This window comes from Mustelus asterias, chromosome 18 (assembly GCF_964213995.1).
Source record: "Mustelus asterias chromosome 18, sMusAst1.hap1.1, whole genome shotgun sequence".
NCBI lineage: Eukaryota > Metazoa > Chordata > Chondrichthyes > Carcharhiniformes > Triakidae > Mustelus > Mustelus asterias.
Genome location: NC_135818.1, coordinates 18,297,613 through 18,313,825, shown reverse-complemented (window position 1 = coordinate 18,313,825; position 16,213 = coordinate 18,297,613). Strand labels below are relative to the sequence as shown.

Below are 16,213 nucleotides of genomic sequence, written 5' to 3'. Positions count from 1 at the left end.
AAGTTCTCCCTCAGCGTACCTGAACAGGCGCCGGAGTGTGGCAACTCGGGGATTTTCACAGTAACTTCATTGCAGTGTTAATGTAAGCCTATTTGTGACACTCATTAAAAAAACATAAACATATTGACTGCTTCTTACAATACAATAGTTCAAGTGTATGTCACTGACTAAACACCACCCGAACATTGGAGGGAGAGCCCCAGCTTTTGTTTGAGATATAGGTCATGAGTATCGTTTATAGCCACCTGTGATGGCGGGTGGGACCTGCGTTTAACATCTCAGTCAGAAGAAAGCACCCTCAACGGTGCAGCACCACCCTCCCCCCCCCCCCCCCCCCTCCCCCCACCGCCGCCCTGAAGTGTTAGCTTGGATTGCGGGTTCAGGGGTGGACCCAGGCTCCCACAAGCGTTGGGTCCAAGGTGAGAAGCCCTGTGCGGCTCAGTCAGGGTTGAAAGCTGAGGCAGGGATCCAGGCGAGTCGCTTCTCTCACACATTCTGCTGAAGGTGCAGTGTTAATCAGGGCTCGCTTCAACTTAATGACGAATCAACACTTGTGTTTCCGTTTATTCCACCATGTTTATGAAGATGTTTTAGACTCAGGCCACACGAAAATCTTGGAGATCAGACCATCCTAACACCCTGCCTTCCGGTCTACTTACACTATAAAATGTGAACTCTCAATAACAACTACAACAAGGAAGCAAGGCGGGATCAACAAACACAAACAAGCTCAATAAGATTCTTGTGGTTTACAAGCAGTGGAGTCCTAGAGGGGGGAAACACAGATCCGGTGCCGATAAAAATCTATATCGCTGTTAACGATATCTTACACTCCTCTTATCTGTTTTTGGTGAGCTAGCATTCTACAAAGCAGCCAATCAGAGATCGCAAGCTGCAGTACAAAAACAGCAGTGCAGCTTGTCTGTGGTCCCGTGTTGTTGGAAGGGGGAGGGTGGCGGTGGTTGCCAAGAAACTAAACCATTTGTGATTGCTGCTTCAGTCAATCTGTGAACAGTAGAATCCCCACAGTGCAGAAGGAGGCCACTCGGCCCTTCGAATCTGCACCGACTCTCTGAGAGAGCATCCCACCCAGGCCCTATCCCACCGCCCTATCCCTGTAACCCCATGTTCCAGTGTAAGGAGGCGACTCGTAAATACTCCAGTCAGCTTCTAAATGCACTGCAAACTCCAGTGACTTGGGTGTAAATGGGAGGCTTGCTGGTTGAATGGTGTGCTCTGTATCATTTGCAGAGCAGCAAGTTACTTTGGCAGTCGTGATCCATCTTGCCCATATACCATTGGCAGGCCAGCCGGTCACTATATAGATCCCGGTCCAATTAGTTGCGGTACTGCTCCCAGTTTGGATGGTCATTAGTCTGCACTAGTCCAATCATTCATTGGACTGTTCCCAGTTAAACAATAAGCTCCATTTATCTAGCACCTTTAAGGTGGTAAGGCCTCCATGATCATAGAATCAGAATCCCTACAGTGCAGAGGAGGCCATTCAGCCCAATGAGTCTGCACTGACTCTCCGAGAAAGCATCCCATCCCCATACTTAACCCTAAATATTTACCCCACTAATCCCCCTGACACTAAGGGGCAATTTAGCATGGCCAATCCAGCTAAACTGCACATCTTTGGACTGTGGGAGGAAACCGGAGCACCCGGAGGAAATACATGCAGATACGGGGAGAACGTGCAAACTCCACACAGACAGTGACCCGAGCCGGGAATCGAACCCGGGTCCCTAGCGTTGTGATGCAGCAGTGCTAACCACTGTGCCACCGTGCCACCCTTCACTAAATGCATTATATAAATGTGAGTCTTTTGTTTCTTTCCCCTCATGGCACGCTGGTCAATTCCAGTGTGAGATTACACAGAGATTATCACCTACCTTGTTCCCATTTTACAGTCCATGACACACGGACTGTCAAACTCAGCTAACAAATCATCCAGCTGAATATACTGCTCTCCATCTTCATCGGTAAGACCATAGTACCGGGGCACGAAGGGAGCCAGCGAATCCATTTTTAATTGCTCAAAGCACATCTTCTCAGTCTCACAGTACTTCTTCAGGATTCTCCCACCATCCCCTGCCTTGAAACTACCTAAACAACAAACAGAACAAGACACCGTGTTAGCTGGCACGTGTGGACATCCGTGTAAGGGGTATCACGGAGAAGCGCAAGAAAACTCCATACTTCCTTGTGATCCTTTCAAAGATCATTATCAGAGCCTCCTTGTTTCCCCAAGGATGACGGGGCGGGGGGAATTCTCCCGTCCCGCCCGCTGCGGGAATCGTAGCGGACGGGATGGGGGGACCATGCAAAGGTCCATTGAACTCGAGCGGGATTCTCCATTTGTGGGGCAAACACGGCCGAAGAATCCCACCCAACATTTCCCCGTGCCCCCATCCCTATCCCAGTTAATCATTGAGCAATTCAACCCCTCTTTTCATTCATCGTGGCATGGTGGGTCAACCCACAGCATGTGGACTGCAGCGATTCAAGAAGGCAACTCACCACCACCTTCTCAAGGGCAACTAGGGCTGGGCAATAAACGTTGGCCAGCCAGCGACGCCCATGTCCTATGAATGAATAATTTTTTCAAAATTGTCTGCATTGCATGAAGTAGTTTGTTCTGTATTTCATCAGGATGATACTGGAGCAAAAGAATGTTACATTCTGAGGACAGATTGCCTAAGGCCAGGATTTTCCACTCCTGCAGGATTTTTCGTTCCACCGGACCACCCCTCGCCCCCGAGGTGGTACCATGATGGCGTGGCCAGCGAGCCACTGACTTTGGCGGGAATGGAAAGTCCATTGGCCATTGGTGAGCTGCCTCTGCTGTTGGAAAACCCACTATGGCAGGAGCTGGAAAATCCCAGCCCTAGACTAGTCTTCTATTCTCTTGAATATTGAAGATTCAGGGATGGTCTAATGAAGATGTTTAATAAGGTCAAAGGATTCGAGAGGGCAAGAAAAGTGAGGTGAAACCCCGATAGCGGGTAACAAATCCAGCGATGTGGCTGACACTAACGGCAGGGCCGCACTCAGATGAATATTTGTAGAGCTCAGCCCGATCAGATTAACAGCCTGCCCAGTGGCCGAGAGCAGCCACTAGCCACCACTAGGAGGCAGTGGCACAGTGGTATTGTCGCTGGACTGGTAATTCAGAGAACCAGGGTAATGCTCTGGTGATCCAGGTTCAAATCCCACCATTGCAGTTGGTGAAATTTGAATTCAATAAAAATCTGGAATTAAAACTCTAATGATGGCCATGAAACCATCGTCAACTGTCATAAAAACCCACCTGGTTCACTTTAGGGAAGGAAATCTGCCGTCCTTACCCGGTCTGACCTACACGTGACTCCAGACGAACAGCAATGTGGTTGACTCTTGAATGCCGTCAGGGGTGGGCTTGAAATGCTGGCGTAGCCAGCGACGCCCACATCCCCGAACAAATAAAAAGAATTCCAGTTGCAGAAGGCCACTGACAGCTCCAATGAGGATTGCTCTGTCCAGCAGTACAGGGGTTACAGTTCTGGGCATGATTGGGATGGGGGAGAGGCTCTGGGCAGTATTGGAAGCAGCCTTTGCCTTCCTACTTCCTTTCCGACGGGACGTCACGGTGGCACAGTGATTAGCACCTTGGATGACTGTCTGTGTGGAGTCAGCACGTTCTCCCCGTGTCTGCGTGGGTTTCCTCCGGGTGCTCCGGTTTCCTCCCACAGCCCAAAGATGTGCAGGCCAGGTGGATTGATCATATTAAATTGCCCCTTAGTGTCTCAAAGATGTCTAGATTAGGGGGATTAGCGCTGGGTTACTAGGATAGGGCCTGGGTAAGATGCTATGTCAGAGAGTCAGTGTGGCCTGAATGTGCTGAGTGGCCTCCTTCTGCATGGTAGGGATTCTCTGGCTCGATACTCCCAGTCCTGTTGAGCTACCCTTTCCATGACTGGGAGATTGAGGGGGTGAAATAGTGACAAGATTGCAAGGAACAGGTAGCCCTACACAAACTTGGCAAGCATTCTAGCCTGAATCAATGCGAGTGAGTGACTGGTAACTAGGTGGGTGGTTTAAGCCTCGGGTCACTGTCTTACAACATTGAACAACAAGCTTAAAATGGAGGCGGGGTGGGGAGGTGGGTGTGGAGGTGGGTGTGGTGGTGGGTGCGGTGGACAGTGGTGTTGAGTTGAGTTTTATTTTAAGAGACGGGTGCTTAAAGAAACTGACCTCTGTTGGTGACGTGTGGATGTGAAGACAGTTTGTTCTCCACACATATCGAGATAACTGCACATTGATACCAGAGAAAACTGTAAACAGGACGTGACAGCCCTGACCATAGAGTATCCAATGCTCACACTGAGATCCACATCTGCCCATAGCTGTACAACATGGAAAACCGACAAATGCACAGGGCGGGATTTTGCGCCCACGCTTGCCCCAAGTCTGGAAAATCCTGTCCGAGGTCAACGGACCTTCGCACAGTCCATGTCCTTTTCGCTACAATTCCCGTGGCGGGCAGGATGGGAAATTTCCACCCACAACCTCTAGTTCAGGCTTAAAGTCTGAAAACTTAGTTGAAATGTTTTTGCTAGCCACTTGCAATTTTACCAAAGTTTCTGGGCAGAATGTATTTTTGTTTCATCACCCAGAAGGAAAAAACAGTAAAACGGGGAAATGGGAACACTGGTCCGAAATGCTTTTTTCTTTCTGGGCTTTTTGCTCTGGGTGTTAACATGAATCCATTTCACTTTTACAAGACTTGGCGGCACGGTGGCACAGTGGTTAGCACTGCTGCCTCACAGCTCCAGGGACATGGGTTCGATTCCCGGCTTCAGTCACTGTCTGCGTGGAGTCTGCACGTTCTCCCCGTGTCTGCATGGGTTTCCTCTCACAGTCCAAAGATGTGCGGGTTAGGTGCATTGACCGTGCTAAATTGCCCCTTAGTGTTCCGGGATTAGAGGGATTAGTGGGGAAATATTTGGGGTTACGGGGATAAGGCCTATGTGGGATTGTTGTCAATGCAGGCTCAATGGGCTGCACTGTGGGTTTCTATGATTTCTATGGTAATTATCGAGGCATTCTTGTCTCTGAGTTGGAGGGCTGAGGGTTTAAATCTCACTCTAATCCAGTCATGCATACTGAGGGAGTGTAGCACTGTCAGAGCGGCTGCCTTTCGGATGAGGGGTTAAACTGAAGCCCTATCTGCCCCTGGATGGAAAAGATACCATGCCACAATTTAGCAGAAGACTGGGGGATTTCCCCCCAGTAACCTGGCCAAAATTACTCGTTTAACCAACAGCACGAGAAGAGATCACATTGCTGAATGAGGGAGCTTGCTGTGTGTAAACTGACTGCTGCATATTCCGACATTACAAGACTTCAAGAGTACGCCATTGATCATGAAGCACTTTTGGGATATCCTAACTTGGTGAGAGGCACCATATAAATGTAAGTTCATTCTTTGGTTACAACAGAAATTTCTTCCTTTGATTTTAAAGCAAGTTCAAAGGAAGCAATGAGACATAGATCATTTTCAAATTAAAGTTACTTCTAGGTTAACATGGCTCAGAGGGGGAGGTGGTGGTCTAGCGGTAAAGGCACTGGATTAGTAATCCAGTGTCCCAGATTAACGCCCTGGGAAGATGGGTTCAAACCCCACTGTGGCAGTTAGTGAAATTCAAATTCAGTTCAGTAAAAGTGGCCGGGATTCTCTGATCTCCTACGTCCTGCTGCCATTGCCAGCAAGGACAGAGAATTTGGCACTCAAATCAAATCTCCGTTCACAGCAGCAGGACTGGAGATTCCTAGCCACAGGACTGGAGAATCCCAGCCGCAGGACTGGAGAATCCCAGCCGCAGGACTGGAGAATCCCAGCCGCAGGACTGGAGAATCCCAGCCGCAGGTGAGGTCGGAGAATTCTGGCCAGTCTCAGGAATGATTGTCATAAAAACCCATTTGGGTTCACTCATGTCCCCTTCAGGGAAGGAAATCTGCCGTCCTTACCTGGTCTGGCCTACATGTGACTATCAATATAAGATAGTCACCAAGAAATATAGGTGGCACGATGGCAAAGTGGTTAGCACTGTTGCCTCACAGCACCAGGGACCCGGGTTCAATTCCTGGCTTGGGTCACTGTCTCTGTGTTGGGTTTTGCACATTCTCTCCGTGTCTGCATGGGTTTCCTCCAGGTGCTCCGGTTTCCTCCCACAGTCCAAAGATGTGTGGGTTAGGTGGATTGGCCATGTTAAATTGCCCCTTAGTGTCAAGGGTACTAGCTAGGATAGATGTGTGGGGTTGTGGGTATCGGGCCAGGGTGGGATTGTGCTCGGTACATTCTCGATGGGCTGAATGGCCTCCTTCTGCACCATAAGGATTCTATGAAATCAGATAGTGAATTCAGAAGAAATGTCTTCACTCAAAGAGTGGCGAGAATGTGGAAATCTTAGAGAGTAGCTGAAGTGAATAGTATCGTACAATCATAGAATTATACAGTGCAGAAGAGGCCCTTCAGCCCATCGAGTCTGCACTGACACGTGAGAAACACCTGACCTCTCACCTAATCCCATTTACCAGCACTTGGCCCATAGCCTTGAATGTGCCAAGTGTTCATCCAGGTACTTTTGAAAGGGTGTGAGGCAACTCGCGTGGTTGACTCTGAAATGGCCTAGCAAGCCATTTGGTTGAAGGACAATTAGGGACGGATAATAATTATTGGCCTTGTGATGTACGGATCCCATGAAAGTAAAAAACTATAAAAATAAAAGAGATCAGTTACCTGAATGACCAGCCAGTTGAATCCACGAATATTGTTTCTTGTAGGAGACCACGAAAGGTGAGCAGTGCATTATTGTTTTAGCTTTCCTCCAGGGCTTACGCTGCAAAATACAAGAGGAGGGAAATTGAAGCCTTTTCTCTGTTGGAGCTCTCTGCATCATTAGACAAAAGCATCACTCACACAGCAAGAGCACTCTGGTGAATTGTATGTTGGATGAGGAACTAAAACGGGAGAGGGAAGCAAGAGATAGACAATGGATAATATTCAGTCCACAGCTCATGATGCCCTCCCATCCATCAGCACAAAAAACTTCAATGTAAACAGAAGGTTCACCAGATCGAACCCCTGGGATGAAGGGGGTTGTCTTATGAGGAAAGGTTTAGTAGGTTGGGCCTAAAATGGAAGTATCATAGAATCTCTACAGTGCAGAAGGAGGCCATTCGGCCCATTGAGTCTGCACCGACAACAATCCCACCCAGGCCCTATTCTCGCAACCCCACATATTTACCCCGCTAATCCCTCTAACCTATGCATCCTGGGATACTAAGGGGAAATTTAGCATGGCCAATGCACCTAACCCGCACACCTTTGGACTGTGGGGGGAAACTGGAGCACCCGGAGGAAACTCACGCAGACACGGGACCCTGCACAAGAGTTGAGGAGAATGAGAAGGTGATCTTATTGAAACACATCAGGTGAGATTCTCCAGCCTCCCAGCCACGTGCTTCCCGCCGACGGGAGGTGGCGCCTTGTTTGCTAGCGTCTCTGGTCCCGCTGCTGTCAATGGGAATTCCCATTGACGTCACCCCATGCCGGCGGGAAACCCACGGGCGCTGCCGGCAGGACTGGAGAATCCTGCTGCTGTGAATGGCCGGAGAATTCTGACCATTCATTTCTGGAGGGCTGGACAGGATGGACGCTGAGAGGATGTTTCCCCTTATGGAAGGAGCTAGAACTAGGGGCACAGTTTCAAACAAGGGGTCTCCCATTTCAGATGGAGATATGGAGGAGTTTCTTCTCTCGGAGGGTGGCTAGCATTTTGAATTCTCTCCCCCAGTGAGCAGGGGAGATTAGGTCATTGAATATGAGATACTAGGAGATTCTTGAACTAGTCGAAGGCTATGGGAAATAGGCAGGAGAGGCCAAAATCCGATAAACGTGAGTTCCGGTCACCATATTGCAGTTCTGGTCACCATATTATAAAAATGATGTGGAGGCACTAGCGAGGGTGCAGAGAAGATTTACAAGGTATCCCGGAAGTGTGTGGATACAGATATCAGGAAAGGATTGACAGGCTAAATCCCCATTCTCTTGAAAAAAGGGGGTAATCTAATGAAGTTATTTGAAATTATGAAAGGTTCTGACAGAGTGGATATGGAAAGAATGTTTCCTCTTGTGGGGAAGAGCATGAACTAGAGACCATTAATATAAGATAGTCACCAAGAACTCAGATAGTGAATCCAGAAGAAAGCTCTTCACCCGAGGAATGGAGAGAATGTAGAACTCGCAGGGAGTGGCTGAAGTGAACAGTATCATACAATCATACAGTGCAGAAGAAGCTCGCCCATCGAGTCTGCACTGACATGCGAGACACACCTGACCTCTCACCCAAACCCATTTACCAGCACTTGGCCCAAAGCCTTGAATGTTATGATGTGCTAAGTGCTCATCCAGGTAGTTTTTAAAGGATGTGAGGCCTCCACCCCCCTCCCAGGCAGCACGTTCCAGACCATCACCATCCTCTGGCTATAAAAAAAGTTTTTCCTCACATCCCCCCTAAATCTCCCGCCCCTCACCTTGAACCAATGTCCCCTTGTGACTGGCCCTTTAACTGAGGGGAACAGCTGCTCCTTATCCACTCTGCCCATACCCTTCATTGAGTAGAAATGTATTTAAGGGGAAGTTTGAGAAGTGTTTCGGGGAGAAGGGAATAATAGGATTCGATGATAGATTGAGATGAGGAAAGATAGGAGGAGGCTCAAGTGGAGCATAAGCATGTCAGGAATTGGTTGGGCTGAATGGCCTGTATCTGTGCTATATATCCTCTGTAATCCTAAGTAGATCATGATCTTATTGAATGGTGCAGCGTCTCGAAAGGGCATGTGTTCTACCCCTGATCCTTTTTTCTTACCTTTCTATACTGCTAACATAAAAAGCACTTCACCTCTTCTCTTCAGACAAGAAGTAGGCCTAGGAAGCAAGCTGCGTGTTCGTGAAAGTAGGATCCATTCGTAGTCAATACCTAGCACGTGGTTCTGAAGGAAGGATGATGGATAAAGATTCTTCCATTCGACAGATCAGAACGCCAACTTCAGCACACTGACTTCATTAAAAATGTTTCAACATGTTTTAAATCAGACAGTTGAGCTTATTTAGTGGGCAGCTTTAGGCTGGGATTTTCCCAGCGCAATAAACTCACCACTAAGATTTCCATCCCATTATTTGTCACAGGAATTAAACACCAACGGTGTGGTTAATGTTTGGAAAGTGTTGGAATGGATTGGTTAGAACCATAGAGTTCCTTTAGTGCAGAAGGAGGCCATTCAACCCATCGGGTCTGCGCCAACTCTCCAAAAGAAATCTTACCCAGGCCCTCTGCCCTCCTCATGACCCCGCACATTTACCCTGGTTAATCCACCAAACGTATACATCTTTGGACACTAAGGGGCAATTTAGCATGGCCAATCCATCTAACCTGCACATTTTTGGACTGCGGGAGGAAACCGGAGCACTTGGAAGAAACCCACGCAGACACAGGGAGAATGTGCAAACTCCACACAGAGGGTCACCCAAGCTGGGAATTGAACCCAGATCCCTGGCATCTTGAGGCAGCAGTGCCAATCACTGTGCCTTGGTGCCACTGGTTAGTGAAATACAAATGAATGGAAGCTATGTTGCAGTTATAAAATGTTCTGGTTAGACCCCATTCAGAGCATTGCCCAGTTCTGGTCACTGCACATCAAGAGGATATTCTTTTTCTATTTCTAACTTACTGAATCTCTGCATCATATTAAACACTTAGATCCAATCTCTTCAAGGTCTGGGGAGCAAGCTTATGAAGTCTCTGCCTCAACACTGATGCCATTATTTTCACCAACTGACAAATGCAATTATACTAGGGATATAAAAGCAAAATACTGCTGATGCTTAAAATCTGAAATATAAACAGAAAATTCTGGAAATACTGAGCAGCTCTGGCAGCAACCATAGAGAGAGAAACAGAGTTAATATTCCGAGCCAAATAGGCAGCACAGTGGTTAGCACTGCTGTCTCACAGCACCAGGAGCCTGGGTTCAATTCTAGCCTTGGGTGACTGTCTATGTGGAGTTTGCACATTCTCCCGGTGTCTGCGTGGGTTTCCTCCGGGTGCTCCGGTTTCCTCCCACAGTCCAAAGATGTACAGGTTAGGTGGATTGGCCACAGCAAATGCGCGGGGTTACATGGATAGGGCAGAGCGGAGAGCCTGGGTGAGTTGCTCTATTGGAGAATCAATGCAGACTCAATGGGCTGAATGGCCTACTTCTGCACTGTAGGGATTCCATGGATTCTTCTAAAGAGATTATCTTACGTTTGACTTGAAACGTTAACTCAATTTCTCACGGTGGCACTGTGGTTAGCACTGCTGCCTCACAGCGCCAGGGACTCGGGTTCGATTCCCGGCTTGGGTCACTGTCTGTGTGGAGTTTGCATGTTCTCCCCATGTCTGCATGGATTTCCTCCGGGTGCTCTGGTTTTCTCCAACAGTCTGAAAGATGTGCTGGTTAAATGCACTGGCCGTGCTAAATTCTCCCTCAGTGTACCCGAACAGGCACCGGAATGTGGCGACTAGGAAATTTTCACAGTAACTTCATTGCAGTGTTAATGTAAGCCTACTTGTGACACTAACAAATAAATGATAAACTCTCTCAGCAGATACTTCCAGACCGGCTGAATATTTGCAGTGCTTTCTGTTGCTACAAAGGACACATTCCTGAAAAAAATGTTGTGGGATATTGATTGGAAATAAATCATAGAATCCTACAGCGCAGAAGGAAGCCCACCAACCACAATCCCACCCAGGCCCTATCCCTATAACCCCATGCATTTACCCTAGCCAGTCCCCCTGACACTCACGGGCAATTTAGCATGGCCAATCCACCTAACCCGAACATCTTTGGACTGTGGGAAGAAACCCATGCAGACACGGGGAGAATAATGCCTCTGTAACAATCAGAGAGATACTTCAAAATTAATGCGTTTAATGTTTGTATGAACTTCGAGGGACTGCAATTTATAAAATTGATTTGAAAATGTGGGGGAGGGGGTGGGGGCCCTTAGGATTAATACCACAGTCCCCTGCCTTTAGGCCAGACGTTCATGATGATACCCTCATTAAAACAGAATGCTGCTTATTTAAATACAGTTGCACCAGTGGTTTTGCAAAGTAAGCCTGATAGTCAGGCAGTAGGCACAATACATGCTCACTCTCTGCCAGCGTCTCTCATGCCACCTGACGCTCGAGCTGTCAGTTTGTTTTTCTGCTACAACTTCCTCCAGACATTTTAAATGCAAATGCTGTGGTAGCTCAGATGCTGAGCTGCACAAATGTCACTCCATTCAAAACAGGAACTCGATGTACGAGTGTTTCAGAACTAAACAGAAAAGGTCATGTGTGCGTTTTAGTTGTGAAACAGCCACCTTATTTGCGACACATGTGCCATTAACAGCTCTCGTGTCATGGCTCTCTGTTTGACTAGCCTCTACTAAACCAGAGTGGCAATGTGGCCACACCGCACTGATAAAACAGCAGCAGGGCTTGCAATATGTCAGCATCACAGTGGCTCTAAAGATGCATAATGAGCAACCAACATCCAAGCAAATCTACAGCAAGAACAGGAAACAGCCCTTACTATGCTGACTAAAGACAAACTCCATACAGTTAAACAGTAAACAATCCTTACTAAGCTCAATAAAGACAAACCCCATACACAGTAAACAATCCTAACTAGGGACTCTACGATTCTCTAAGTGAGACTCACTGTGCAATATGTATGATCCGACTGTCCAGCACTCAACAGCATTCCTGTAATTAATCCTACATTTAATTTGTGTAGCTATTCTGAAAATTCCCAAAGGTGTGGATTAACTGAAAATAAATGGCTTCAAATTGACCAAGATTCACAGCGTCATTCTGCCACGGAAGAAGGGTATTTTAGCCATCAAATCGATTGTATGGACTCATGAATTGAGATGTAGTACGGTACAAGACTAGGATTTTAAATCACCTGTCGGGGCACGAAGAGGCACAGGCATGATTTGCAAATGGCATTTCTGGATGTTATGTCAGTGTCCCAGTGCCTCTCGTGTTGTGCGGTGAGGCTGCTGGCTCACTGAAGTACTGTCCCCTCTTTTCCGCAAGGCCGCAGCAAGCTCCATCAGGACTGCCATCTGCCTTTGCTGTGCATACTATCTCAGTCAGAACCTGAGTATCTGGAGAGATACACGCTGGTTTTCAGTCAGATCCTGAGTATCTGGAGAGATACATGCCGGTTTTCAGTCTGAACCTGAATATCTGGAGAGATACATGCCGGTTTTCAGTCTGAACCCGAATATTTGGAGAGATACATGCTGGTTTTCAGTCTGAACCTGATTGGGACGATTCCACCTGAAATGTCGAAAGTGATTTGATCCTACTGGACCAAGGTGCAAAACTCCAGGTACTGAAATAACTGGTTAACTCACCACAATGCTAGTTGAGTTCTATCCAGAAAGATTTGGATAGATCTTGCACTATGTTGCTAAACACCATTGTTATAAACCTAATGCTGCAACATGACGCACCTTTCTTTCCCATTAATACCCATGCCGTAGAACTGAAGGAGTTAGCACCCAAAACAAATGCAGGCCAAAAGGAGCAGCGTGTATCTCCAAGCCTATCACTGCTGCTTCTCACTGCCTCTCAGTCGAGCAGGGAAGGGATGGTGAGTCTACCCAACCAGCCAAGGAGGGGAATTTACAACTTCACTTACTTTTCATCACCTCAGAACATCTCAAGGTGCTTTGGAGCCACTTGGAAATGTAGTCACGATGGTAAAGTACAAAACATGACAGCCAATTTACATTGGTTCATGTCACACTATCTGTAACCCCCATGACTTGTCTGGTCTTGCAAAACCTCACTAACTGTCCTGTCTGGAGACAATTCACACCTCTTTAACCAGTGCTTAACGCTCTCTCCACTCACATTGTCTGTACCTTTAAGACTTGATGTGGAGATGCCGGCGTTGGACTGGGGTAAACACAGTAAGAAGTCTCACAACACCAGGTTAAAGTCCAACAGGTTTATTTGGTAGCAAAAGTCACTAGCTTTTGGAGCGCTTCCCCTTCGTCAGATAAGTGGGAGTTCTGTTCACAAACAGGGCATATAAAGACACAAACTCAATTTACAAAATAATGATTGGAATGCGAGTCTTTACAGGTAATCAAGTCTTAAAGGTACAGACAATGTGAGTGGAGAGAACGTTAAGCACTGGTTAAAGAGATGTGTATTGTCTCCAGACAGGACAGTTAGTGAGATTTTGCAAGCCCAGGCAAGTCGTGGGGGTTACAGATAGTGTGACATGAACCCAAGATCCTGGTTGAGGCCATCTTCATGTGTGCGGAACTTGGCTATCAGTCTCTGCTCAGTAACTCTGCGTTGTCGTGTGTCGTGAAGGCTGCCTTGGAGAACGCTTACCCGAAGATCAGAGGCCGAATGCCCATGACCACTGAAGTGTTCCCCAACAAGGAAGAGAACACTCTTGCCTGGTGATTGTCGAGCGGTGTTCATTCATCCATTGTCATAGCGTCTGCATGGTCTCCCCAATGTACCATGCCTCGGGACATCCTTTCCTGCAGCATATCAGGTAGACAACGTTGGCCGAGTTGCAAGAGTATGTACCGTGTACCTGGTGGATGGTGTTCTCATGAGAGATGATGGCATCCGTGTCGATGATCCGGCACGTCTTGCAGAGGTTGCTGTGGCAGGGTTGTGTGGTGTCGTGGTCACTGTTCTCCTGAAGGCTGGGTAGTTTGCTGCGGACAATGATCTGTTTGAGGTTGTGTGGTTGTTTGAAGGCAAGAAGTGGGGGTGTGGAGATGGCCTTGGAGAGATGTTCGTCTTCATCAATGACATGTTGAAGGCTCCGGAGAAGATGTCGTAGCTTCTCCGCTCCGGGGAAGTACTGGATGACGAAGGGTACTCTGTCCGCCGTATCCCGTGTTTGTCTTCTGAGGAGGTCGGTGCGGTTTTTCGCTGTGACGCGTCCGAACTGTCAATCGATGAGTCGTGCGCCATATCCTGTTCTTATGAGGACATCTTTCAGCGTCTGGAGGTGTCTGTTGCGATCCTTCTCATCTGAGCAGATCCTGTGTATACGGAGTCCATAGGGAATGGCTTCTTTAGCGTGTTTAAGGTGGAAGCTGGAGAAGTGGAGCATCGTGAGGTTATCCGTGGGCTTGCGGTACAGTGAAGTGCTGAGGTGACCGTCCTTGATGGAGATGCGTGTGTCCAAGAATGCAACCGATTCCGGAGAGTAGTCCATGGTGAGTCTGATGGTGGGATGGAACTTGTTGATGTCATCATATAGTTGTTTCAGTGATTGCTCACCATGAGTCTAAAGGAAGAAAATGTCATTGATGTATCTAGTGTATAGCATCGGTTGAAGGTCCTGTGCGGTGAAGATGTTGGCATATTGAGGTGTGAATTTGGTCCCCATGCCTGCTCTGTGTTTCTGGATGAAGAACTGGTTGTTGAAGGTGAAGACATTGTGGTCCAGAATGAAACGGATGAGTTGTAAAATTGCATCTGGAAACTGGCAGTTGTCGGCGTTGAGTACTGAGGCCGTTGCAGCAATGCCATCGTCGTGGGGGATTCTGGTGTAGAGTGCCGAGACATCCATTGTGACGAGGAGTGCTCCTGGTTCAACTGCTCCATGTGTGCTGGGTTTCTGTAGGAAGTCCGTAATGTCGCGACAAAAGCTGGGGGTTCTTTGTACAATGGGTTTCAGGATGCCCTCGACATAGCCGGAGAGGTTCTCGCACAGGGTCCCATTGCCCGAAACGATGGGACGGCCGAGTGTGTTGGCCTTGTGTATCTTCGGGAGGCAGCAGAGATCTCCAACGCGGGGAGTACGTGGGATGAGAGCACGGAGGGTGCTCTGAAGGTCCGGATCCAAGGTCTTGATCAGTCTGTTGAGTTGACGAGTGTGTTCTTTGGTCTGATCTGCAGGTAACTGTCTGTAGTGTTCCGCGTTGTTCAGTTGTCGTACACTTCTTTGCAGTCATCCGTTCCGTTCAGTATGACGATGGCCCCTCCTTTGTCTGCTGGTTTGATGACAATGTTGCGGTTGGTCTTGAGAGTGCGGATGGCGTTGCGTTGTGCTTGGGTGATGTTCGGGGCTGTCTTGTGAGTGCGGCTGATGAATCTGGTGTTGACGCACCTCCCGCCGGCTTGGGCATACATGTCAAGTCGAGGGCAGCGGCCTTCCGGAGGAGCCCAATTTGACTCTTTCCTCTTCAGTTGCTGCACTGCGGATCTCTCAGTCGGCTGTTCCGGTTCATTGGCTGTCTCATTGTGTTCGCTGTTAACCTCTTGGGGTTTGTGGAAGAACTCCCGCAGCCTCATTCACCTAATGAATTCCTCTGTGTCTGCTGCGAGACTGATGGGGTCTATTTTGGTGGTGGGGCAGAAATTGAGCCCTCGGCTGAGAACTTCGATTTCATCTGCTTGAAGTGTGTAGTCGGACAAGTTGACAATGGACTTCCCTGCAGTGGTACTGTTTTCTACTGTGGTACCGGGAGAGGCTTTGTTCCTGCTGGTGGTGATGCCGAGTTTCTCAAGTTTCCTGTTCTTGATGTGCTTGTAGATGGTGTAGTTCCTTTGTCTCGTCTGCTTGGCAGAGTTTCGCAGCTGGTCTGCATCCTGAGCGCAAGTTGAGAATATGGACTCTATCTTGGTTTCCAGGATGCGGCGTTTGCTGTAGAGCTGGTGTATGAGGTGGTTGAGGAGTGAGAGAGAGGTGCGACGGCAAAGTCTCTCAGTGTAGTCTGTGTTATAGGTTGACCTGAGTGGGTTCGTGATCTGTAGTCCTTTCGGTATCTTGTCTGCTTTCTTGCATCTTTGTAGAAACTTGATGTCTGTGTCAATATGCGCGATCTTCTTGGAGATCCTCTCCACTTGGAGCCTTTAAGACTTGATTACCTGTAAAGACTCGCATTCCAACCATTATTTTGTAAATTGAGTTTGTGTCTTTATATGCCCTGTTTGTGAACAGAACTCCCACTTACCCGACGAAGGAGCAGCGCTCCGAAAGCTAGTGGCTTTTGCTACCAAATAAACCTGTTGGACTTTAACCTGGTGTTGTGAGACTTATTACTGAGTCAATTTACGCACAGGGAGTTCCATAGATT

At 48.0% G+C, this 16,213-nt stretch overlaps 1 protein-coding gene across 1 annotated transcript in view; it reads right to left on the bottom strand.

Annotated features, from left to right (window-relative positions):
* Positions 1-16,213, bottom strand: part of LOC144506872 (inositol-trisphosphate 3-kinase B-like) — a 64,683-nt gene that overhangs the window by 12,295 nt on the left and 36,175 nt on the right. Inside the window, exons 2-3 of the mRNA XM_078233231.1 lie at positions 6,785-6,884; positions 1,896-2,109 (exon numbers count right to left, since the gene is read on the bottom strand). Coding sequence (XP_078089357.1) covers positions 1,896-2,109; positions 6,785-6,884 — 314 coding nt within the window. The remainder of the gene's footprint in view (positions 1-1,895; positions 2,110-6,784; positions 6,885-16,213) is intronic.